The sequence below is a fragment of the Hyaena hyaena genome, unplaced genomic scaffold (genome assembly GCF_003009895.1).
Source record: "Hyaena hyaena isolate Hyena2069 unplaced genomic scaffold, ASM300989v1 scaffold_527, whole genome shotgun sequence".
Taxonomy (NCBI): Eukaryota; Metazoa; Chordata; class Mammalia; order Carnivora; family Hyaenidae; genus Hyaena; species Hyaena hyaena.
The window spans coordinates 1,211,509-1,238,616 of record NW_024081159.1 but is presented as its reverse complement, the minus strand read 5'-3'; the positions used below and the strand labels follow the sequence as shown (position 1 = coordinate 1,238,616).

The 27,108-nt window shown below is 35.5% G+C and overlaps 1 protein-coding gene across 9 annotated transcripts in view; it reads right to left on the bottom strand.

The window, feature by feature from the left end:
- The window catches only part of RBM26 (RNA binding motif protein 26), an 86,251-nt gene that overhangs the window by 37,569 nt on the left and 21,574 nt on the right, over positions 1-27,108 (bottom strand). For 3 of the 9 annotated variants that reach the window (XM_039255461.1, XM_039255462.1, XM_039255456.1), the window contains exons 2-14: positions 20,219-20,337; positions 19,473-19,609; positions 17,375-17,463; positions 16,500-16,717; positions 14,515-14,775; positions 13,291-13,530; positions 12,694-12,864; positions 11,963-12,118; positions 6,460-6,571; positions 5,209-5,368; positions 2,397-2,561; positions 1,581-1,712; positions 319-390 (exon numbers count right to left, since the gene is read on the bottom strand). In XM_039255461.1, the coding sequence (XP_039111392.1) occupies positions 319-390; positions 1,581-1,712; positions 2,397-2,561; positions 5,209-5,368; positions 6,460-6,571; positions 11,963-12,118; positions 12,694-12,864; positions 13,291-13,530; positions 14,515-14,775; positions 16,500-16,717; positions 17,375-17,463; positions 19,473-19,609; positions 20,219-20,337 (2,032 nt within the window). The remainder of the gene's footprint in view (positions 1-318; positions 391-1,580; positions 1,713-2,396; positions 2,562-5,208; positions 5,369-6,459; positions 6,572-11,962; positions 12,119-12,693; positions 12,865-13,290; positions 13,531-14,514; positions 14,776-16,499; positions 16,718-17,374; positions 17,464-19,472; positions 19,610-20,218; positions 20,338-27,108) is intronic. The other 6 variants (XM_039255459.1, XM_039255457.1, XM_039255460.1 and 3 more) reach the window with 6 other exon arrangements.

The window sequence follows — 27,108 nt, the reverse complement described above, 5'->3', positions numbered from 1 at the left end:
TATTAAGCTGCCAGAGTTTTCAAATCAAAATGCACAATTATCTCTAAAGAATAGATAGTAAATAAAAAGACAAAACAAAAAGAAAGAAGCACATGGACACATAGTGAAAGGCAGGTATTAAAATGCTGACGCAAAAAGTAAACAAAGGTGGGCAAACAGTTTTCTTTTTCAGCAAATGGAAAGCAAAAGGGTAGGAGTAAGAGGTACAGATACTATTAAGAAGCAAGAGTTTGGAACTATGAAAAAAATTAAAAAATTAAGATGCCACCTGAAAACATTTATGAAGCCAAGACAAACACATCATGCTATTCTTCTTACCTTTTCAGTTGCTGAAACAGATGGCTTTGATACAAAACCCAACCTGTCCTTCACAGATAATTTAGTTACATTCTAAAAAAATTAAAATGGACATATTCAGTGTTTCCCCAAACATACAGGTCTGTTGGGATTTTGAACATTCTGATTCTACTAATACACACTGACTCTTTAAGTATTTTGATGTTAATGACAAAAACTTGGGCCTTTTTCAAAGTGACAGAAAATGTGTATGGAAAAACAGTATGCAGTTTTACTCAATCATAAAAAACGACGCAGTAAGGTCTGGACCAGGATTTACTAAAAGTCCCCTCCATCGATACAGAATCATAAATTCTTAGAATCCTATGTTGACAAGTAGAAAGTTTGAACGCTGTAAAAATTAGATGCCAATAATTGAAATCTATGACTTCTCAAACTTAAAAATTAAAGCCATTCTTTCCTAAAGTATGCTTGTTTTGTAGACAAATAAACTGGATCTGGTGATGATTAGAGATAACAGAACCGGGCTTTTTTTTTTTAGTAACTAAGAATTTATCAATTTCCATTCTGCATGTTTTCATAGAATCTCAATATCTTACTCTTCAGGAGTTATCTAGGAACACTATTTTAATGAAGTAGCACCCTAACAACATCCTAACTCTAAAACAGCAAATGCTTAAAACATCTAGAGACAAAAGAAAGCTGAGTTTCAGAGGTTAAGGGTATAGAAACAAGACACTGCCACTCAAGTGTGGAAGGGAGGGAAAGGAAATGACATGTGGGGAAGAGAATCTGAAAGTCAGGAATACGTGATGCAAAGTTCAGAGATTGCTGCATATGTAACCGGAAACAGGATAGTATCAAGCATGCTAAACCTTGATGGGTTTATTCTTTCCCTTCCCAGAAGCTTTCGGTTCAGTTTGCTATATAATTTTCTCTGGAATAAAATTCTAGTTAAGTAAAAGATGACAGGAAAAATAAGATTTAGTGTACTCAACTTCATTTTTCAGCCAGTTTTGCTTGAAAAATACCTCCCCCACAAAGTGAAAGAAAAAGAAGCACAAACTAGAGAGAATTTAAAATTCAAATACTAGAGTAGAAAGTAGAATATGAAATGTTATGGTAATGATAAAAAGAAAATTTACAGGTGGAGTTCGAATATGTATAGACTATGATATTTCTGTATGAAATATATACAATTAACTATAATTCAAATCACAAGGGTAACTAATTTACTGAGAACCTGTTATGTGACTGACACAATGTTAAGACTTTTCATTTACCTGAGGAAGGTCTGAACTGGCACTTTGGGCTTCTGCCGGTTCAATAGTATTTGAAGGTACTGGACCCAACCGCTCTTTGACTGACTGCTTCACAACAGGCAAAATGGGCTGCTGGACTAAGGGCTGCATTACCTCAGAACACGAAAAAAATGTTAAACAAGAGGATTAGTTCATGAACTTGGAAAGTAACCTTTGGTATTTTGTTATTAAACTGCCCATGCGGATACAGTTTTAAAAGCACAGTTTATAATCAAAACCTGTCCCAAATTCCTTCACACATACCTATAGATGTTTTTCTTTGCATAAATTATTTATAAAGAAGAGGAAAAAAATTAAAAATCTACACTTCACTATATCTTTTGTCTCTTTTAAATGAAAAGGAGAAAGTTAAATTGAGAAACAAATCACTATAAAACCTTCCTATAAGCAACTTATCTAACGTTACGGACTGACTGGCTCAATGACTGAAAAACCGAAAGGGGAAGAAGGGAGGGAGAGAGGAAGGAAAGGATCTCCAAGATGAACACACAGTTTGAGTTTCTGGAATATGTATAGGGGCCGTATACTGAGTGTCGTCTACCTAACAGGGGCCTTCCTAGACCTTAGCATCCTAGAATTGTCTAAACTAGGAGTTAACTTCATAATAAAATAAGAGAACAGGTTGGAGGCATTAAGTGTAACTTCTTTCAGTGTGTACAGCCAGCAGTGGGAGAGCCAGAATCTGAACTCAAGTCTACCTGAATGCAGTACCTCTGCTCTTAAACACTATGCTAAGAGCCAAGAAAGGACTGAATTTCACACAAATCTCTCTCTTACCTTTGGAGAAGCAGTTTGTAACTGCTGGGTACTTCCTTCTCTGTGCCAATAAACCTTAATAAAGCGATTGTTTAGTACTGCTTCAGTACTTGATATTGCTTTCTTTGCTTCTTCGTATGTTGCAAATTGGATAAGGGCACCTTCAGGATCACCATTATAAGCAACCTAAGGTTTAAAATATTAAGTACAGTGAATTCAAAATGAATCCATTGCTTCATCCAATAAAATTCCTCAAGAGAGGAGAATCTGGTCCTTCCAGGTAATATTCTATGTTTACCCTTTCTTATATCAAGATTATTCACCATGGTTTACTTCACTCCAGAAGAAATGTACACTGGGTACTCTCCAGAACCAGAGCCTCCTCTATATAACACTGTGTAAAGAATGCTCATTGCACAATGTTATATACAAGCATCCAAAACATTTCCTTTTTTACCCCAATATTAATACTGAGAAATAATCCCTGTACCAATGAGTGATAATGTCAAGACCCAGAGTCAGGAAAAGCCAGTAAACTACTTTGAAAGAGGTGACCTCTAAAAACTACAGAAAAATCCATTTGTAAAACTTTCCAAATTTATAGTTGTCAAGAAATATTTCCAAGAGTGTGAGAAAATTTAAGGGGAGGATAAAAAGGATTTACATAACAATAGCAATTACACTTTACACATAAAGAAAATGAGATTCAGGGTATGTGAGTCTGCACATCCACACCAATAATAGATAGCAGATCCAAGGCTTTTCACTTCAAATTTCTTGTTCGCTCAATAGCAATGTTTTCTAAAGTGTGGTATATAAGTCATTGGTGGGAAGTTAATACAAAATAGGGACTAAAAGCACAGACTGTGAGTCAAAAGGCATGACTCAAACCTTGACTGCTATGTTCATGGGAGACCACGAACAAGTTATTTAACCTGTGACTCTGTTTTCATCTTCAAAAATGGGATAACAATACCCACTCTGTAGTATTAAGAATTAAATAATAATTCGTATAGAACATAGAATATATAGTAAATATTCAATAAATACTTATAAGAGTGATTTTAGGTAGCACGTTAATAATCATACATTTACCGGAATTTAAAGCATCAATTTTACCCATAGGTTTAATCAGGATAAAGTTAATTTTTAACTGATTACTAAAAACATATGTTTTATAAATAATAATATAGGTTGTATGCAGATACAGCAAGAGGCCTAGTAAAGAGATGAGATATTAACCTCACTAGTACTTGAGGAAATGCAAATTGAAACAACAATGAGTTACCACGTTTTGTTCCTCGGGTTTGAAAAATTTCTTAAATTTAATTTTACCAGGACAGTTAAATTGCACAAGAAAAAAAATACCGTGAAAACTTTTTGTATCTAGATCTAAACCTGGGAGATAAAATTGTATTCTTCTAAAAAGATATTCAGAGATATTCAAGATTAGGTAATCACAAGGTAATATGTATGCCATGGGCCCATGTATTTTTTTATTAAAGAAACTTTTTTTTAACATTTATTTATATTGGAGAGACAAAGTACAGCACAGAGAGAGCAGGGCACAGAGAAAGGGAGACACAGAATCCGAAGCAGGCTCCTCTGAGCTGTGAGCACTGACAAGGGACTTGAACTCACCAGCTGAGATCATGTATTTTTTACTATATATATGTTTTTGGTGTACTGACTGAAAGTAGACAGACACAGAAATATAAAAAATCTAAAATAATACATGACAAATTGTTAATAATGTAATTATGAGGATCTATAGGGAGAGGAATTGAGAAGGACATAGAATTGAAGGGGAAGCACTTCCTTTAAATTCTATATAAATCTCTATTGCCTCATACTAAGAAAGCAAGCATTTTTTTTATGTTACTTTTGTATTATTTATTAAATGTCAAGAGGCATGCCTAGGTGGCTCAGTTAGTTAAGCGTCCAACTTCAACTCAAGTCATGATCTCAAGGTTCGTGGGTTCAGGCCCCACATCAGACTTTGTGCTGACTACTCAGAGCCTGGAGCCTGCTTCGGATTCTGTGTCTCCCTCTCTCTGCTCCTCCCCCACTCATGTTCGGTCTCTCTCTCAAAAATGCATATACATTAAGAAAAATGTAAATGTTATGAAAGCAAAACTTTCCAAATAACTTCAGCTGTACTCTCTAAAATGTATTCTTATTTTTATCAGGTTAATGGAAAGAATTATTTTAGCTGAAAATCCTGGAAAAAAGGTCCTACATTATTTAATACATTCTTTATACCCAATAATGTAAACTCAAATCTAAATAACCTCACAAGTTATATACACTCCAGCCAAGGTCTGATTTTGGATGAAGTCAAATACAAATTACATTGATGTTTAATCTTGAAGGACGTTCAAAAGTGACTGGGGAAAAAGTAAATGTGTAAACTAATTATGAAGTACACAATATTTGGGCCCCAAAGCACTGTTAGGTGTTTCCCAACACATACAGAGAGCAAAAAATAATTGGACTGAAGCATTCTGCAGTAATAATTTGGAGAAACTGAGGAAATGAACACTACTAAAAAGATTAGATTTTCCTACTGTGATGATTTAAAGTTTGTTATAATTCTATGATAACTTCTATTAGGTAAACAGTATATAAAATATGATCAAACTCCTGCTTTTTTGAAAGTAAAACACTTACTCAAAATCACAATTGTTTCAAAAATATAGTTTCATTCCATTTCCCATTTTCTAAATTTAGAATATAACCAAATTTTTCATATTCCTTTATAAAAGTACTCTTCTACTGCATTAAGTTCCCTCCTAAAATAATAAAGACAACAAAATTACTTCATAGCTCTTACCTGTAAGTTAACCAAGGTTCCAAATCGACTAAAATGTTCATTAAGTTTGCTGATATTATTTAATTCGGGAGGAACTTTTCTAAGTTCAAGTTTGGTATTTTCATTTCCAAACTGAACCTTTTTCTGGAAGCCTGGGCTGTTTGTTCTATTAAAATTTGGCCTGTAACAAAAATTAAGCTGATTAATACATTCATTTGTAAATCCTGACCCCTATCAAGTTCAAATTAACGAAGTTTTACAACTTAAGCTAAATTTTTCTTTCAAAATTGAAATTATTGGATGATAAAGAAAATTTAAATTTTCTTCCAAAAACTTAAATTTCCAAATCAGTAGTGTACATATCTTTCATAGAAGCCAAATGTGATGGGTTCTTGTCATTTATTTATTACATTCGACTTTAAATCCACTCCTACTTAAAATTCTTAGCAGGAAAGGTCCAGCACCCTCTTTCAGTAAATTTGCATATATTTTTGTTGCACTTCTGTCAAAGTTAGCTTACTGAAATGTATTCTATCCTAAAACACTGACTAAAAACAAGGAATGACTGTCTCAACCACTTTCCAGCTCAGAAAAAAATGTCAAAACTATTAACCATACATTTGACTCTTGAATAAAAGACAAAACTGTGGCCTCGACAAGTTAAACTGCTTGCCTTAAATCACAGAATTACGGGCAGAGTCAGAACTAGGTATTAGTGATTATTAAATGATGTTGAACTCTGAAAGTGGGATCCTCTCTCGTAACTTGCACATTTATAAGAGAATCATCACATGCACCCCAAAATTCAGATTCCTTATCTTTCTCTGAGGCTCTTCCCTGACAATTTGTGTCTATCCAGCCTCCCCCGCTCCTCAAAAGATCACTTTTTAGCTCTTAACAGGACCTGCCTACATGTTAAAGCCTCCTCCCAAACCTGACCTAACCTTCTTCCCTACATAATGGGCTCATGACTATCCTTTATATAGGTAGTTTTCAGTGGCATCTCTAAGTTAAGGGGTATTTTTTGGGGAGAGGGGGATGACAGAGGAAAAACTGTGTCCTCAACTACCACATTAATTCTATATGAAAATGCTTCCCAAGTGTCAAATAACTTAAAAATTTTTAGAAATCAATGACACTCTAGTGTGGGAGTGCCTACAGACGAGTTATATAGAGTTCATTTTATATAGAATACTATACTGTCATAATAATACTCCAGTATTCTAAAAATCACTGCACAGTAAAATTTCTCAATGTTCCCTGCCAGCTTACTTATCAAACCAGGTCTTCTTTGTAGGAGCTCCAGGCTCCCCGGAACCAATGGTTCTCTTCCTTGATTCTGAATCCACTACTATCCTCATGCTGCTTTTATTAGGAGGCTTTTCTATTAGAAAAGAAAGAGAGTACAGATTAGTATTTGGTTTATCATAGCTATTTCCTTAAATACACAGTAAAAACAAAGTTCTGGCTTTTGTCCAAACATACATTCTTAGAAGAAGAAATAGAAGTACATGTACATTCACATATAGTAATTAAAGAGATTTTAACTTGTTCTGAATTCATTTCATACATAACTAAAGACGACTCAGTAATTCTTACATATCAAATTAAAATATGACTTTGTAAGCCCCTTTTTTGGGGGGTGGGAGGTAAAATCTGTCACTACTTCCATTTGCCAACATCACCATAAATAAATAAATTTACAAATAAATAACAAATAAATCATCTTGAGGCTTTGAGCCCATAGTTTTGAAATCAAATACACAACCTAAAAGATTCCAAATTTAACATTAATCCAATAACTTGTTTTTTAAGAACTGATAACTCAAAGTTGTGACTGAACTAAGTTGCCTATTTAAATATCAACATAGTACCATAATTAAAGTATACTTGATTTTAAAAAGTAAACATTAACATTGAAATGCAGTGGAAAAGATACACACACACACACACACACACACAGCATATATTCAACACTTTACATTCAGTTTGTTGGAATCTGACAAACACAGTACCTTTTGCCTATTATTGGCAAATGACTCTACAGCTTAAAACATGCAAACCTTAATCCACACAGAAAAACACAACGGATACACAGACTGCATCTATCCTATTAGTGTTTCTGAACACACAGTCCCAGCACAACGGCTCTCACGGACGACCACAACTATCATCTCCACGTAGGAGATCACAGCAATCTTTCTACCACATGTGAGCTCTGCTCTAAGAATAAGTCCTAAATTTTTAATTTGTTGCTTTTCTCTGGCCATCTTCTTCTGGAAATCTATAGGTTTCTCAAAACTCACTACAGTACATACAACATACAAATTATCTTCACATCAAATGTACTTTTAAAAATCTTTCTTAAACATTTCTATCAATGAAACTACCATTCTCCCAGTCATACTGATTTCTGAAACTGCCCATATCCCTTCAATTTCATCTTGCATATAATTTCCTCTCATTTCTCACTGAGACAATCTTGGTACAAAGCTGCATTACTTTTCACCTAGTCTACTGTACTAACTGGATTTTGGCTTCTGGATTCTCCTTCCAGCAATTTATCCCATATAAAGAACCGGCAAAATCAGTGCCTCACAGCTTTGCTGCTTTCCTCCATCTTCAGCCTCTTCTTCTACGCTGGCACTTTCATCAACATTGAAGCAAGCTCAAATTATTCCATTTTTAAAAGAAACCTCATAAAACTACTTCCCCTCCAGATACAACCCTCTCCCTTTCCCCCCACACTCACAGCTATTTCCTAAGAGATGTCTACATTTGCTAACTTGCTTCCCTACCACCAATTTCCTCTGGAAATTGGCTGCTGCTTTCATTAAAGCACTTAACATGCTCATCCTAAATTCCCTGATGTCCTAACTTGTTGCTCAAGCTTATAGATACATCCCAGTCCTTCTCTTACTTGACCTCTCAAGAACATTAAATGCTGTCCATCACCTTTTTCTCCCATCTTCTCTTGATATGCAGGACTCCCCACTCCTCACTTTTGTCTGTGCCTTTCTGGCTCTATTTTCTCTCCCCAGAGAAAGCTCCCCTGTCTCTGCCCACTGCTTCAAATACCAACATTCTTCAGGTTATTTATTTGGAGTTTCCAATCTCACTCTACATAATCTCCCTAAGACATCTTATCTATCCATTGCCATGGCTTCATTCATCATTTTTAGTGATATCAGAAATACATAAGAAGGGTTTTCAGAACCTACATCAGTCAAGGCTTGCAGATCTGGGTACGCTTATTTCCATATACCTTTACCTCTCGCAAGTACTAACGGCACAGAAGAAAAGATTAAGAACCATATGCTCATAAATCAAAAATCTTTATTTTCTATGCCATCTGTCTCTTACAGATCTCAGACTTCCAGATCCTATCTCCAACTGGACATTTCTCTTCACGTGCCCCAGTAACACAAATTAAGTATTTCCAAAACTAAATTTATTTTCCTACAAAATCTGTTCTTCCTCTCAATAAATATTATAAGCTGCCCAGTTATCCAAAGCAGAAACCTGGTGTCTTTAATTTCATGCCCTCAATTTCCCCCACTCTAAGTACCACAGTCCAATAACTTTAAGTGTTGTCAATTCTTGTCACTGGTTTAAATCTTTCATTTCCCTCTCAGTGGCCTACCTCAGCTACTATATATACATATATATATATATATACACACACACACACACATACATACATATATATATACTATACATATATATCTCTTTTTCTAAATTCTTCAAATGCTTTTAACCAGCCTCTTATCTCCTTCCACATATCTTACTCTCTCTGTTCCAGTCACAAAGTTTGTTCAGTTTCTCAAAAGTACTATGGGGTGCATGTGCTTTATCTAACCCCTTTCCCTTGCTAACTCTGACTTACCCTACATCTCCACAGCAGATCAGGTGGAAACACACAGTATCTAACACTGGTGATGCTCAAGGTGCAAGCCTTCAGTTTCTTTGCCCACTGTTATCTTCATAGAACAGGTCTGCAACAGGGTTTTTTACCTTATTCCTGTCTCCCAAGCCTGGGTCACTGGATTTTTTTGAAGTCTCTGAGCTATCAAGTATCCTTTTTTTACTTGAATATGTTCTTTACTTGAAGGTTCACTAAATGAGACCATGACAAGTTCCCATCCCCCAGTCACTGTGATGTGTTCGTTCCCACTCATCTATGTTCTCTATCAGATTCTCTTTCATGGTTATTTATTTAAGACAATGTTAAAAACAAAAGCAAGTTCTTCTTTTATATAATTAGCAAACATGTCTATTAGTTATATAGACACTTTTTCCCCCAATATCCTTTTAATGAATTGTTTTCCTGCTTAAAATTTTCAGCACGGGGAGGGGACGGGTGCCTATGTGGCTCAGTCAGTTGAGCATCTGACTTCAGCTCATGATCTCACAGTTCATGAGTTCAAGGCCCACGTAGGGCTCTATGCTGACAGCTTGCTCAGAGCCTGGAGTCTGCTTCAGATTCTGTGTCTCCCTCTCTCTCTGCCCCTTCTCCTACTCACCCACTGTCTCACTCTGTCTCTCAAAATTAAATAAATGTAAAAAAAAAATTTTTTTCAGCACTGGTTTTATTAAGAGCAAATGAAAAGCCACTTAGCCCTTATTCCTACCTATATCCAGTCAAGAGAACATCCATCAAATTCTCTACTTCCTTAGAAATCTGAAAAGAACAATTCTCAGAGTCTCTTGGTCACTTTTATACTAGGAGTTCTAAGGCATCAATAGGTCAATAGGTTTTCATTTGTTTAATAATGATAATTCCTCGTCAAGTTTAAAATACGAAACATAATGATATAAGTATCACATAATAGTCCGAGGCAAATTTAAATTTAGGTCATCTATAGACTATAAGAAATGTAGAGTATTATATAATAAACAATATTAAAAAGCTGTTAATTATGCATCCAGGAAAACAAATTTCAAACCAAATGGGCAAAAGATGAAAACATTCTGGGGGGAGAAAGAATAAAAATGTTGAGAAAATAGAAGTAGAAGCACTACCCAATTTAAATGGGCTGCTAAATCACTTCTGTGGTACAGAGAAACAATGTTATTAGTGGAAAATACATTCCTAAACCAGGTCACAAAAATAGTAAGGGATGTATCTGAAGAACAGCACTAAAATAATCCCTAAATACAATAATTGTATAGGAAAAGGTGTTCACATTTCTAACCATATATACTAGATATTTCTCTCTCAATAGGGCCACTTCCTGAAACTTGTAACTACACACATGGGGAGGTGAAATTACCATAAGTGCAACTTGTACACGGTAAGATTTATATGCAGGGAGTGTGATCCCTCTTCCTTCTCGTGATCACCAACAGGAAAGTTTGCCTGGCATTGGAATGGGTCTAATAAAGATTAATCTGTAGTAGCATATATTTATGCCACTCTAAAGCAGCAAGATAAGAGATGACTTCATGTGGGAGATTACAGAAAGAGCAAGGAGTACTGATATGATGAAAAGAAAATATGTGCTAATTAGTGACCAAAAGGAGAGGGTTATCTCTGAACTAGTCAAATAAGGGATTTCAGGGATAAAGAGCCACAATCTTAAGTGGCTTATAATTTTCATTTATGAGAAATCTTATGTCCCTTACAAAGAACTGTTAAAAAAAAAATCTTTTTTTCTAAAGTTATTGTTGTTAATGATAGCTATTAGAATTCCTCCATGAGAATTTAAAAGGTGTGATGGAAAGGTGGCATCCACATGCAATGCTTTCCTCTAATGTCAAAGATGATATAAATTAAACCGGATATAATGTTCCTCACATCTCTATTACAAAAAGTCGTTTGAACACTCAAGTGAGATGCTCAGAATTTGATAGTTTCAACAAACAAATCAAGAAATGCAAAGAATAGTAATCACAAGTTTATGAAACCACATTAGGTATTAAATGTCATTTAACAAGTTGGGTTATTTTGTGATTAATGAGGCATTTTTTGTTTGTTTGTTTGTTTGACTAGGAAAAAAAGACAGGAAGGCAAGACTAGAATAGAAAGAAAATGGGATTTAAAAGTTAGTTGTAGTAGTAGTTAGGGGAAAAGATCTTTTTTATTGGCCTACATAATATTATCCATTATGTCTGACAATCCCTCACCCCCTGGTATCAAATACTAACTGGAGCAAACACTCCCTCTTTCAAACTAATGTGAGCGCTCTCCCTCCTCTGCACCCTCAGCAGCAGTTTTGCTCCCAGCAGTCTGTATATAGGGCCCCCGGTTTCTGACTTTATCATCAAAATTCTTATCTTCTTCTCTCATTTAGAAATTTTATCATAAAGTCTAAGAGAATTTTAAAAGCAAATGAGTCACTTCCTAAAAAATAATTCCTTCTGCTTAATTTCAAATTCTTACATATAAAATGCTTAGCAAGCACAAGTTTGTAAAGCTAATTTCATTACCCAATCTGCGGAAAACAATCTATTTTCAGGAATTAAAGCATTATTTTCAAGAGTTTAAATGAAGCAATTAAGACTGCAAATGATTTAAAATACCCCAGAAAACTACCTCAAAAAATACGTACTTTTGGGAAATTCCTTTCCCTGTTGGTGGCAGAATAAAGTGTCACCAGGATTACAAACAAAGAGTCACACATTACTTTTTCTCTTAAAAGAGGGCAAAGCATCAGAGGAAAGAGCTTAAACACCATCCCTTACTCGACCCCAGTAAATGCAGGACCATATTCTTTACAAATGTCTTGCCACTTGTGATATGAAAAGGATAAGAAGAGAAGATGAGCCAGAATACCTCTGGGTGGCAAATCCATATCCCCTGACGTCAGTCCTATCAAGTTAGGCCTCTGTGCGTGCACTCTGTGTCTATACATAGGTCTGGAAGTGTTTGTTATGCTTGGGGCTTCGGGATTGTAGCCGTCTGTGTCATATGTATCTGGTAATACAAAAACTGTAATTAAAAAACAATTATAAAACGCCATTTGGTAATTTTTTTTTCACATTGATGTAAAAAAGTACATTACACAACATATTCTATTTTAATTTATAGCTAACATGCTATATGTATTAAAAAGAAATTTTAGTTTTATAAAAATGAAAATGTGGGGCGCCGGGGTGGCGCAGTCGTTTAAGCGTCCGACTTTGGCTCAGGTCATGATCTCAAGGTTCAAGCCCCACCGCGGGCTCTGTGCTGACAGCAAGCTCAGAGCTTGGAGCTTGTTTCAGATTCTGTGTCTCCCTCTCTCTCTGACCCTCCCTTGCTCACACTGTCTCTCTCTCAGAAATAAAACATTAAAAAAAAATTTTTTTTAATGAAAATATTATTAAACAGAAAATATAACTTAGTTTTTTTAAAAAAAAATAACAAATAAGGACTTGCATTTAACATACATTCACTATGTCTACATCTTGTTCTATATGATTTTAGTGAGAAAAAGAGCTAGTCTGGACATCTTTAAATTCCTCCCTAAAACTCTGCTCTAAAACTTCATTACATTATGAATACAAAGAGGGGCAAAACTGCACCTGCAGTAAAAAGAGAGGGTGGAGCAGGAGGAGGCTGGTGATGGATGCCAGTCGTTACTACGGTAGGAACAGAACTGGTTGCGGAGTTTGGGGGAGCATCCATGCCAGATGGCTGCAAAGGAGGAAGTGGAGGTGGTGGTCCTGTCAAAACCAAAGAATAAGAAATATCATCTGAAAGCAAACAAATAAAATAAGTTACTGTATATCCAAACATGATATTCTCATTTATCAGCAAAATTATAATATCTACAAACTCCAGAGTCTTACAACTATATTAATTTTCCAATGTAAAATATCCTGTTAATGAATTCCAAAACGGGTCTGTCTTATAAGCTATACAGGACTACTGGCAGCTGGGATTCATCAGGGATGTGCATTAAGTCAAGGCCACTCCAAACCATGGTAAACCATAGGTCTGGCAAAGCCTGTAAAGTGGGAGTATATTCTAAATAAGAGTATCTTGCTCTCAGTGTTTAGCAAGCATCTATAGGATTACTTTAGATATTTTTAACAAAAGTAATCACCAAACCATTAATGTTTTAAAAAGATTATGAATAGACAGATATTAGGCACCAGCAAGCAAATATATTTAATTACCTGTGACAGGTGGAAGGCTGGGTGGTAATGGGCCTGGTGGTGGCACTGGGGGTCTCAGATTCACAGGTGGGGGTGTAAGAATTGGTGGAGGTGGGGGGAGTCCAGGAGGAGGTGGTCCTTCAACAACTGGAGGTTGTGCTGGGAAAGGCAGCATGCCAGGAAGATTCACATCTTCTACAACTACAGGGTCACTTCCGTGGTCAAAAGGGCACATGTCTCCTCTCATACAGAAACCTTTTTCTGTAAGGAAGAATAATTAGAAATATGGCAAGTGGTGGATATATACATATACATTTTCTATAAGTTAACAAAGGTTAGATATTCAAAAATTTTAAAAATTTAATGCTGGGCCAGTATAACTCAATATAACACGAGCTAATTTCCAGTGATATAAAATAATTATAAAGTAGATAATACAGGGGCACCTGGGTGGCTCAGTCAGTTAAGCATCTGACTTTGGCTCAAGTCATGATCTCGCAGTTTGTGAGTTTGAGCCCTGTGACTGTGCTGACAGCTTGGAGCCTGCTTCTGATTCTGTGTCTCCTCCTCTCTCTGCCCCTCCCCTGCTCATGCTCTCTCTCTCAAAAATAAACAAACATTTAAAAAAAATAGATAATATAGCTAACACACACATTAAAAAATATATCACCAAATTAAAATGAGTCTACTTAGCTAGCAAGACATAATATAAACCCTTCACGATGTGAAACTTTTACATACTTTTTGTCATTAGAAATATTTCATTTAAATCTTACTTAAAACTTTAAGAATTTTGCAACTACAGCTTTAATATAAATTACAAACTTTTACAGTAAAACTTTAAAAGTCTTCATTAATAAAATTCTTATGCAGGTGAGAGTCACATTTTTAGGTTCTGCTTACATGCCAATGAGCATTTACTTCTAAAGAAGTAAGTTCTGTCAAGAATGTTTCAGTAGCAGATTCTCAAATAACTCAGTAGATATTATTTTTGTTCGGTAAACTTCAAAAATGTATTGATTTATGTGTAAATAAGCAATATCTTTAAACTGACATACAACAGTCAGTGGTGACTAGCGAAGATTTATTTAAACAATACTGACGAATTCAAGAAGCGCCTCAGACTAATTTACCACCATTTCCAACAGGTTAACCATCTTTGAATAACTATAAAACCTAGACTCACAGAATTCAGTCAACTGGAAATACTGATTCAATACATCATGAAACAGCAGAAAGACTCACCATCATAGTCTCTACACCGTTTCTTTGGCATTGGTGGTCTTACATACGAGTTATGGTCCACTTGGTCTTCATGAAATTCAGACCAACTTTCGGTAGTGTTATTACCATGATGAGTAGGAGCAATTACTGTAATAGTGCTGCTCAAAGTAGGTACAGGGTAGTGACCAGATGATATACTGGGTACCGAAGAGACTGGAGTATAATTGTTTTCTAGTGGATCTGTTCTATCCAGGTCGTATTTAGGTTTTACTAGATCCCGTTCTGCAACAAAATAGAAATGACTTATAAAACTCTACTCTATTAAAAGTAAGTCCCAAATCTACAAAACAGTGGTATTTTTGCTAAAGAGAAAAAAAGTTCAAATTTTACACAATCCTCCTTTCTTTTAAAAGCAACTAAATGAATACACAATGTTCCAAGATAAGCAGTTTCTTTTCAATATGACCGAAACTATATACATCACGTTGCTATACTTAATGAGCATTTTTTTCTGTTTACAGAAAAGAGATTTATTTTCTTCACTACAATCTCAGTATGCATAATTTCAGCCCGCAAAACATACAACTAAAGTATGCTTATTTTTTCTGTGATGAACATTTAATTGTCACCTACCTAAAGTTCCTAGCATGCCTTTTTAATAAATACTATATACACTATTAATACTATTAGTAGTGAAAGCTATGGTTTGAAGATAGAAATGGATGAGCAAAGAGGAAGGATAAAAGTTCATATTAAACATGAACAAAAACATTAACTGGGCTGTCTGTCTATGGTCCCAAGGAGAGAGAAAAGGATTAAGGAGATTAGTTACCTAAAGCGACATACAGAAAGGCCTAGTACACCTAGATCACAGAAGGGGAAAACACTAAGAAAAAGTAGAGAAGTATAAACTATATGCAGACTTTGTATAATAGAAATATTATCTCCCAATGACTAAAGGTGACTGTACAATAGAGGCTGAAACAGTAGCAAAAAATCTAAGCTTGAGTAAAGGTATTTTATTTGAAGGTGTTTTAGTTGTTTTATCTCCTACAGTGTCTTCCTTTCAATACACACTGGAAGAAAAACTATTTATGTTGGAAATGACATTCTTGCAAATACATACATCTGAAATGAGAATTTTAACTATTTTCTTAATTTTAAGGTATAAACAATATACTTATACAATTTAATGAACTTTATCTATATATACACCTGTGAGACCAAACACCGTAACCAAAATAATATATGCACTAATACATACTCGTAATAAGTCATCTTAATAAGTGCTCCTTAATAAGTCATCTGTCCTTTACTCCATGACAGGTGATAACAGATTTGTTTCCTATCGCCATAGATTAATTTGCATTTTCTAAAATTTTATATTTTCTTTCTTGTCTAGCTTCTTTCACTCAGCAGTATTATTTTGAGATCCATCCTGTGTCATACACATTATCCAAAGTTCTGTTCTTTTCATCTGCTGTACAGATACATCACATGTTTGCCCATTCACATGATATCTGAGTTGTTTCTAGTTTTTGGCTATTACAAAGGAACGTACCATGATGCACATGTACTGTGCATGATGTCCTCATGTAGTCTCTGTGTAGAAATACACTTTTGTTTCTCTTACTTAAATCCTCAGGAGTGGGGCTGGCTGGGTCATTCAGTACATGTAAATTGAATTTTTAAGATAATATGAAAGTATTTTCCAAAGAGTTTAATTTATCTCTACCCTTACTTTACTAAGACTAGATAGTCAGCCTTTTCACTTTCAGTCATTCTGATAGGCACGCAATGGTGATTCACTATGGTTATAGTTTGCAGGAAGTAAAATTTTTTGAAGAAATTTTTAAAAAAGCATTTACTTGGACCACAAAATACATCAAAATGGAAAAAATGAAGACTACACTGACAAAAATTAAAACCATTTTTAAACCACTCAAATACAGCTTTTCACAACAGAAGAATGCTGATCAGAACATACATATTTATGAGTTACTTACCCCGGCTTCGTGTCCTGCTTCTGCTTCTGGTCCTGCTTCTATCCCTGTCCCTGTCACGAAGCCTCTCTTTACTCCAACTTCGACTCCGACTCCTGCTGTAACTGCGACTTCGGCCTCGCCTTCGATTGTACCGGTCTCTGTAGGAGTCTCTTCGAGGAGGGTTTCGGTCATAATCTCTTTTCCGAGAACGATCATCTTTTTTCCTCTCATCACGACTTCTAAAGAAATAAATGATCACTTTTAGGGAAATAATTTTTAAGTGAATACAGGAAAAAAATCATTAAAGAAAAAGCAATATTTAACTCTTACATTATGATTCTTTATCCCACCACAAATATAGGAAACTCAAACTGAAAAACTGAACATGATCTGCTCAAGAACTCTAAAACCTATTTAATGGGAAAAAAAAAAAAAACCCTTCTCAAATAACTCAGTCCTTAGTCTTATACACAAAGACATTTTTACATTTAGCATCTATACATCATGTCATATAGAACATATTGTCTTGTCATTTTAACCTCATACTTACAGGCATGTATCACATATATTGCCCTCTAGATGTTTTTGAAGACTTAGTGGGGAAAAATAATTTATTCACACTAAAGGAAAACTTCATGCAAAAAAAGTTCTCACATTAAGATTTCACTGGAATTTGAAATTGGAAATAAAACAACAGCAATAATTAATGTATGCCAAGCATTTTTCTAAACCTCACTTCCAGGACCTACAAATCTGACACAAATATTCTTGGTAAGAAAGGACTGAGCTGCACTGTCCTAGACCAGTAGAAGATAAGCAAAAGATAATCAGTCTAAGCATTCATATAAAAGGTATCCAATGTCTAAACAGTGAACATGGTTCAATAAATTGATCACCTATTTTCTCTGTATCGGGAACTTGACTGGGGAGGACTATGATTTAGCCTTCTGGAAAACTTCTTCTCTCGCTCTTCCTCCTTTGTGATCTGATATACAAAGAGAAATTTGCATAAGTTTAGCAAGTTATTCCTTGCCATATTGCTATTTCAGTAATTTAACTGATATTAAAACACAAAAGTGAAACGGTTTTCTTCTAAAAGCATTAAAATAAATTTCTAAGTATTACCATTTTATTTAACGAAAGAAAAAAGGCTTGCTGAAGGCTAAATTCAAAACAGACTCAAAAATGTTTATCTTAGATAATAACAGTTGTGAAAAAACACTTAGACAAGTGTCCTCATTTTAACATTATTAGTCTAAAGCCATTTTTATTCTTCTTTCAAAATTCCAACATACATTCATGTTTCGGTTTCATGAATTTGGTCTGGCACCAAACACATTAGGAAATATAGGAAAATGCATTAGAACTAACCAAGTCAAGAGGCGCCTGGGTGGCTCAGTTGGTTAAGCGTCAAACTCTGGCTCAGGTCATGATCTCAGTGTCTGTGATTTCAAGCCCTGCATCGGGCTCTGTGCTGACAGCACAGAGGCTGGCGCCTACTTCGGATTCTGTGTGTCTGCCTCTCTCTTTCTGTCTCTTCCCCCACTTGTGCTCTGTCTCTTTCTCTCAAAAGTAAATAAACATTTTAAAAATTAAAAAAAAAAAAAAAAAAAAAAGAGCTAACCAAGTCAGAAAAAGAGACATATGAGAAAACAATAAATAAGGTGAAACCGTTCTTCAAGTTTCTCATAGCAGTATGGCAGCTATATATTCCTTCTTCCTACAAGGGACCTCTATTCATATTACTTTATTAACAGAAAGCACCACTGGAAAATATTCCTTTTATCAATGCTATTCTTCTGAAGCCAGAATTTTCCATGCTGTACTGTCTACAACACAGGTTACATAAGACCTTAACAGGTGTTCCTAGAAAAAAAGATTTAGAGGATAAACAAATAGAGGAAATATTGAACATGTGGCTTCTGTAAATATAACAGGGCTCAAGGTTTTCCATTTTTAGCAAGCACTCTAAGACATTCTGATGCAGGCAGTCTGCAGGATAATGTAACTGTGTCTCAGTTTATGCCAGTTGTTCCAATACTCCTCTGGGGAAGGGCCTCTCACTGTCAAAAGTGTCCTACGTTGGATGACAAATGGAGACCCTATCAACAGGCCAAACTTTGAGAAACACTGTTCAAAAGCCTTCTTTTATGCAAGTCCGTAGCTTTAAGATACTATGCATAAAAGAGTTAAAAGTAAGCCTGAGACAATTAGTCTCAGAAAGGCCTCCTTATTATAAGATAAGCTCTTGGCTGGTATCTGTGAACTTTGATTTCTGGAGGGTTCCCATCATTCCCTGACAATAGCAGCTCACTGAATGCCTGATTGTTTGTGGAAATAATATGGTTTTAGGCTGAACACACTCTTTCCTCTGGGAATTTGGAATGCTGGTACACAGCAGGCAGAAGGCACATTTGTGACCAGCCCTAAATAGAAACCCTGGGCACTGAGTTGCTAAGAGCTTCCTGGTTCATATGTGTTGAACTACTTGTTAAGATCTTCAGTGACTCCACTGGGAGAAGCTAATGGAAGCTTGTGCCTGTTTTCCCCCAGATTCTGCAACACCCACTTTCTCCCTGTGCTGATTTTGCTGTAAGAAATCACAGCCATGAGTATGACTACAGGCTAAATCCTATGACTGCTCCAAGGGATGTTCTTGAGGAATCTTGACACAAGTACAAAAAAATAAAATTCAGCTTAATTATTCCTTATACGTTTTTCAAAAAACTTTTTAATGTTTATTTTTAAGAGAGGGAGAGAGACAGACAGACCATGAGTGGGAGAGGGGCAGAGAGAGAAAGGGAGACGAAGAATCTAAAGCAGGCTCCGGCTTCTGAGCTGTCAGCACAGAACTGGATGTGAGGCTCGAACTTGTTCATGAACTACAAGATCATGACCTGAGCCGAAGTCAGACATTTAATCAATGGAGCCACCCATGTGCCCCATTCCTAACATGCTTTTAAAGAACATCTAAGGTTTAACACAAATCCTTACCTCTTCTTTTTTTATATCTTTTTCTTGGTGCTGAAAAAATTCTACCTTTAAGCTTCCTGATGATGGCTGCTCTGGAGGAGGTAGATAACTCTTTGTATTCACAGCATCAAAAAGTTTTTCCACAAATATTTGTGTCTCTAAATATAAAACCAAAAAACCACAGATTAAAGAGATTTGCTAAGATATCAATTTTCCCCCTCTACACATCAGTGTCCAATATGATGAAATATACACTGACTTTTATAACTCTAGAATACTAAGACCAAGAGCTTTCCAACAAGTGTGCCATGGCACAAATCCTATAGTAATACTAATCCATTCAATTTCAGGAAGTGGGACATGATAGCCAGAGCTTCTAGGCCAGTTGCTTCCAGCCATGACTAGTCTCCATGTACCCCGTGCCCTGTGTGCCAAACATAAATATTACCATTACCTAAATGGTGGCAAAGTGAAAAAAGTTAGAAACACTATCTAGACAACATTCAAAGCAGTTTCTTAAGCAATGCTATTTTTAAATAAACAAGCATTCAGTCATTTATCTAATCTCTTAAGGAAAATTATCGGCATGCTTTAAGAGAATAAAGATGTTAATGAAAAAAAAGTTTCCATATACAGCCATCATCAGTAATGATATGGTTTATGACAATTAGAGCCTATTCTCTTACTGAGTTTCTTTAATATTGTGGAAAATTTTGCTTTAAATGATTTATTAAAATAAATTAGTATTTTTTAACTGAAGATTTTACCTTTTTGAAGAAATACATCCAGTTGATCAATACATAATGCCTTTAACTCTTTTTCACTTTTGTCTTTCTTTACCAAAGCAAGAACATATTTTGCTAGGGCTGATGGATCTGCATCACAGCTGAAACAAAAAAAAAAGCAATGTTGAAGGAAATTTAGCCATACACAATTGGACACTCTAAAAACTCCAGTTATAAAACTGACTTCAGTCAGTATGATAGTTAAGTGAGTTAATATATGTAAAAAGCATCTAGCCCATAAGGCAATGAAGAAATAGAAGTTCTCCCTTACAGTAATATATTTTTCATGATATATGTAGCCATTACTCAGTATCCTTCCACATATACACTAACATATGTATTAAAAACTCAGTAGGTTTTACTATCATTAAAAAGAGAAGTTATAACAAAGTAAAAATAGTATTGAAACATCAAAAACTAACATTAATGTGGCACCAATAAAAATGCAAAAAGGCTTCCCCTCCAACCCAAGAACTAAATTAGCTAGGAAAACCCAGACAAAGAGGGCACTAAAAGTAAAACCTGAAAACACACTACATAGTATATTACTTTAATAATAGAAAAGTCTAGAAATATATGACTTTAGATTTTATAAAGGGCACTAAAGCATTAGGTAAAAAACAAGACAGTTATTTTATAACTCTGGACTAGTGAAGACTTTCTGAGTTATGGCAAGTTATCATAACAAGAATAATTTAATTATACGAAAAAGGGCAAAAACTTCATAATGAAAAGAATCAAAAGACAAATTTAAAAAGCTCAAATTGTTTAACTCACTGCAAACGGTGAATTCTACTAATATGCAGAGTTTCTATTAGTAAAACCAAACCATAAAAGAAGACAATACAAAGAATACAAATAGATCCTAAACAGAAAAAAAAGTAAGTCTAAATATGAGTAAAAATACACCCTCATCCATAAGAGAAATTCAAACTTAAGCTATACTGAAATACTATTTTTGGTTATAAAGTTGGCAAAATCTAAAAATATGAAAATATAGTCTGGAGATAAGAATATGAGCATGCAAGCAGTTTTTTCAAACCCTGGCTGCTGTGAAGACAGTGGTAGTCCCTCAGGTGTGGCAGCTTTACAATCACAAGTGCAAATGACAGCAAGTCTCCTTCTCTGAAGGTACTTTACAGACATACTTACATATTCAACATGACACATGGACAAGTCATTCACTGTCACACTGACTGCAAATAAAAATGCAAATGTCCATTTATGGAGGACTAGAAAAAGAAACTACAGTATACTAAATCTACACAAGGAAACGGGATACACCAAAAAGATGCAAAAGAGAATGAAGACGTTTTCCTACAGCAGAGAAATTTTCCCTATCAATTTGTTAAGTTTATAAGGCAAGTTTAAAAAGGTAGAAAAAACTGGGTATCACGTTATCATTTGTGTGGGGAAAAGAGAAAAAATTATATATTTGGATTGGCTTATGTTTGAATAATAAACATGTGGAAGTATAAACAAATATGATTATTGGTTTTTTTTTTTTTGGAGTTGGGGGAGGAGGTAGTGGGGATTAAGTGAAGGAAGAATAGAGTGAGGGGAGAAAGTTTTTGATGTCTGAGCCATGCCCACTCTCACAAAAAGCCAGATAACTGTTTTCCAACTAAGCTTATTACCTATTTAACTAATGATCATTTTACAAGTTAGGGTGAATAACAATAAAATACTAGCAATAGCCAAGCACTATTATCTACTAACCTAGTTTGTGCTATGAACTGTAGATACTGTATTTAGCTCTATTCTGTTCAGTTCTGCAAAAGTATAGCAATAACCTATATCACTGAATCAAAAAGTACATCTTAAAAACTGACAGTGAACAGCTCTGGTTGTACAACAGAAACACCTATGGAAAAACCGGAATGCAGGTCAATCAACAGGAGGCCTAATTCAACCACCTATGTTTTACTTCATTGTTTCATAAAGGCTGAACAGGTTAAGTCTAAATACAGTGTCAGAATTGACAACTACTCTATTAAGAAAATAGTACAGCATTTTACCATATGCTGTAAGACTTCCTGTTCTACACTGCTGTGATAATTAAGTACATCTTCAAATTCTTCACTCTTCCCTTCAGAAGGTACAGCCTGATTCCCCACCCTTTGGGGAGTGGGCTCAATTTAGGTGCTTAACTAAATTTAAGCACTAAACAGAACAGCAGAAGTGACCGTATACCTTCTGAGACTAGGACATACAAGGTACTGTGACATCCTCCTTGTTTTCTTTCTGGATTCACCTCTGGAGAAATCAGCCGCCATGTTCCAAGGACACTCAAGCAGCCTTAAGGAGAGTATGATGTGGCAATGAAACAAGAGCTCCAGTCAACAGCCAGAGGACTGGGTCTCTTGCCAGTAACCACATGCGAGTGAGCTTGGGAGCTGATTCTACAGTCTCAGGTGAACCTTCAGAAGACTATAGAACTGATCTACAGCTTAACTGCAATCTCATGATTCTGAGGCAGAAATACTCGACTCAGCTGCTCCTAATTTCCTGACACGGGAATGATAAATGTCATGAGCTGATAAATGTCTGCTGTGCTACTAAATTAAGTTTCAGGGCAATCTGTTAGTAACTATAAGTCAACATTTCTCATAGATCTATAATGCCATTTATTTACAAAGACTTGAAATGGACTATTACCTAAACAAGAATAAAAAAGTTTCAACGGTACATGATTTTTTAAAGACTTTTCCTTTGAAATTTACTTAGACTACTTAAACTCTTTAAAAAATTAGACAAAATGACTTATGGCAGTTTTTTTTTCATGTTTTATCATAATAAACATAGAAATATTTATCTCTGTGATAAAATAAGCACAAAGAAATAGGACAAATATAATCTCATGATGTACCTATGGATACACTTAGATCCAGCAATCTGGTAATACTGCATGAGAGACCCTGAAACAATACCTATTCATGTTAAGTAACCTGAATAAGTACTGTCAACTAAACACTTACTTAACCAGACATCAAGCTAAACAAACATTGATTTGTTGGAAATCACTGTGATACATAATACTACCACTGTGCTATACTGTTTTATTGCAACTCTGGTTAATAAACCAATTCAGACTCTCTACACTGAGTCCAAATGCTATAATTTAATTCAACACTGGTTAGATTGTGGTGAATGTTCAACTTAATAATGGCCTTTCTAATGACTTAACTGTGACTTTATATTTTTCTTAACTAAACACCAAATCTATCTCATTGTCACTGAATTATTTTTCTAGGACATTTTAAGTCAATTAAAATTTTAGCAGCTAAAAATCTAGAAAAAGACCCTTGGGATTTCTGTATTATGGTTTACAGGCTATAATTTTATAAAACAGCATGACAGAATCATTTCTAAATAGTCATTACTCAACATCTTCTATAGGAAGCAAGTGAGTCAAATCAAATGTCAATAAAGATCACAACAACCACAGCAAATCAACTACCATACACAAAATTCTAAATGTTTGAAATAGTCTGAAAGGGCAAATTACTTTCTAAAATCTGTTAAGTTGTACATTACAGTAGAAGCAAGGTTTATAATTTCACATTTAACAGCAAAATGGGTAAATTTATACTTGAGAGGCAATTTTTCTTAAATCCTCTAAGTCATTTCATATTTAAATATTTTTAAAAATAAAAAAAGGTCCAATGGAAAAAAGCCTTTTTAACAGATGGTGTTGGGAGAACTGGACAGCAACATGCAGAAGAATGAAACTAGATCATTTTCTCACACCATGCACAAAAATAAACTCAAAATGGATAAAGGACCTGAACGTGAGACAGGAAACTATCAACACCCTAGAGGAGAAAGCAGGAAACAACCTCCTTGACCTCCACCGCAGCAACTTCTTACTTGACACATCCCCAAAAGCAAGGGAATCGAGAGCAAAAATAAACTGTTGGGACCTCATCAAGATTAAAAGCTTCTGCACAGCCAAGGAAACAACCCAGAAAATTAATAGGCAACCAACGGAATGGGAAAAGATAGTTGCAAATGACATATCAGATAAAGGGTTAATAACCAGAATCTATAAGGAACTCACCAAACTCCACGCCCGAAAAACAAACAACCCAGTGAAGAAATGGGCAGAAGACATGAACAGACACTTCTCCAAAGAGGACATCCAGATGGCCAACAGACACATGAAACGATGCTCAGCATCCCTCCTCATCAGGGAAATACAAATCAAAACCACACTGAGATACCACCTCACGCCAGTCAGAGTGGCTAAAATGAGCAAATCAGAGAACTCTAGGTGCTGGCGAGGATGTGGAGAAACGGGCACCCTCCTACACTGTTGGTGGGAATGTAAACGGGTACAGCCCCTCTGGAAAACAGTGTGGAGGTTCCTCAGGAAACTAACAATAGAACTCCCTTATGACCCAGCAATAGCACTGCTAGGAATTTACCCAAGGGATACAGAAATGCTGAGGCATAGGAGCACATGTACCCCAATGTTCATAGCAGCACTCTCCACAATAGCTAAAACATGGAAAGAGCCTAAGTGTCCATCAACAGATGAATGGATCAAGAAGATGTGGTTTATCTATACCATGGAATACTACATGGCAATGAGAAACAATGAAATCTGGCCATGTGTAGCAACATGGATGGACCTTGAGGGTGTTATGCTGAGCGAAATAAGTCAGGCAGAGAAGGACAAATACCATATGTGTGCACGTATAGGAGGATTAGGAGGAACTTGACGGAGGAACAAGGGGGAGAAGAAGGGCGGAAATGGTGGGGGAAAGGGAGAGAGGCAAACCATGAGAGACTCTTGAATGCTGACAAAAACTGAGGACTGATGGATGTGGGGGGAAGGGGGGGATGGGCATGAAGGAGGGCACTTTGGGGATGAGCACTGAGTGTTATGTAGAAACTAATTTGACAATAAACTATTTGTAAAAAAAATAAAATAAAAAATAAAAAAAAAATAAAAAAAGGTATGTACTTGTAAATTACAGCTCAGTAAAAAAAAATAGCTGAACTACAGAGGTTTAGTAATATGCCACAAGGAGAAAATCAAGAAGAAAAGGCAAAATATGTGTTCTCTTTTCTGTTTTAATTAAATGTGCCAATGCTACGTCACCAGAACACCTTGCAATAACCTGCTATGCAAAATTAATGCAGTAAAAATGTTTAAATTGCCTAATCAAAAGAAAATCATATTAACATAGTAAGGAGTTATTTAAAAACAAAAAAAGTCTCCATGGCAAGCAAGATTGTCTATGCGGTACTTTACTGCACCAGTTGCCACTGCTGATGACAGGTTTGCAGTCTGAATGAATGTATCTTGTCAGAGCTAGACTTTACCCTGTGCTATGTAACTAGCATTCCAACAACAATGAAAGAAAAGTGAGACTGAAATCTCCTTTCAGAACAGAAACACAAGACAAAGAAAGAACAGATTTTGAAAATGTTTAAGTACAAAGAAGAGTTAGTGACAGACTTCATCCCCATCTTAGAAAACAGGTCAAATTCCCCGATTCTATGTTCCATAAGTACTTCTCAACCCAGCAAGTACATAATCTGCCAATAAAACATCAAGTTAACCACAGAGCGCCCCAACTCCAATTACCCTTGTGTCTGTGTGTGTTGGGGGTTGAAGAGGATTGGGTGGGCAAAACACCAAGAAAACATAAACTACAAAATAAAGCAGGCATGAGATATGATTTGCCAATACCACTTGTGGAAGGTGGAATGGTGGACGGTGGAATGGAAGAGGAGCAACTAGGTATTTTCGTTACTAAGTCAAATGAGATAAAGTGTGAAGTGGTTAGGGAAAAACTTAAAATCATAAAGATGCAATAAAATAAGAAATCAAGTACTAAAGAGGACAGTGCAGCTCTCCTATGCAGTAAAGAGAGCCACAGCTTTCATTTCTAGGTACCACCTCTTACAAATACATAAGCAAACTCAAATGGATTCTTGGGAAATGACTAGAATGGTAAATGGGTATCATTATCAGATAGCTTACTAGGGATTCTCAGCCTGGAAAACTGAAATGTCAGAGAGAACCTGGTGGGTTTTCAAAAAATTGAAGGCCTATCACAAGAAAGATTACACTTATTCAATACATCCTCCATGGGATATAATTAGAACCAGTTAAGTGGAAGCAACAGATTTTGGCTTAAAAAAGAGACAAACTTTTTTTTTTTTTTTTTTTTAATAACCAGAGGCCTCCCAAAGGCAGAATAAACTGCTTAGAAGAAAGGGAGTTTTCCATCATCAGAATGGTTTTGAGCTCAGGCTGAACAGCTCCTGCCAGATAAGCAGTGGAATGGACAGTAAATCCCTCACAAAACTGTAAGAGTTTAATTATTAGGTTTTTGTTCATGGAATATTGTGCAGATATACGAAATACAAGACAATACAGTATTGTTTTCAATTATGGACTTATAAATGTTAATAAGAAAAACTAAGTTACCTGGCATTACAGATAAAATACATGCTATTATATAAGAGAATTTTATCAAAAACATACAACAATCCATATATAGAACTTCTTATTCACATATACAGCCTCTGGGCCTAACACAGCATCTAAGACAAAATAGACAGAGAAAGGGAATATGTTCAAATCTATATCTCATTAAATCAACAGCTTGCTTCCTATCAGGGATCCTTTCTTTTTCATCTTCATAAAGTACTGAGAATAACATGATTTACTGATTATCTTCCAAATATCACATTCATCTTTCAAAAATATTTAAGCACCTACTATGTAAGGCACTATTCTAGGTCCTGAGGATACAACTTTGAAAAAACTTAAGTTTCTGTTCTCACAGAAGTTACACTGAGGGTACAGGGAGGAAACACAATACATACACAGATATACACAACATATTGTCATG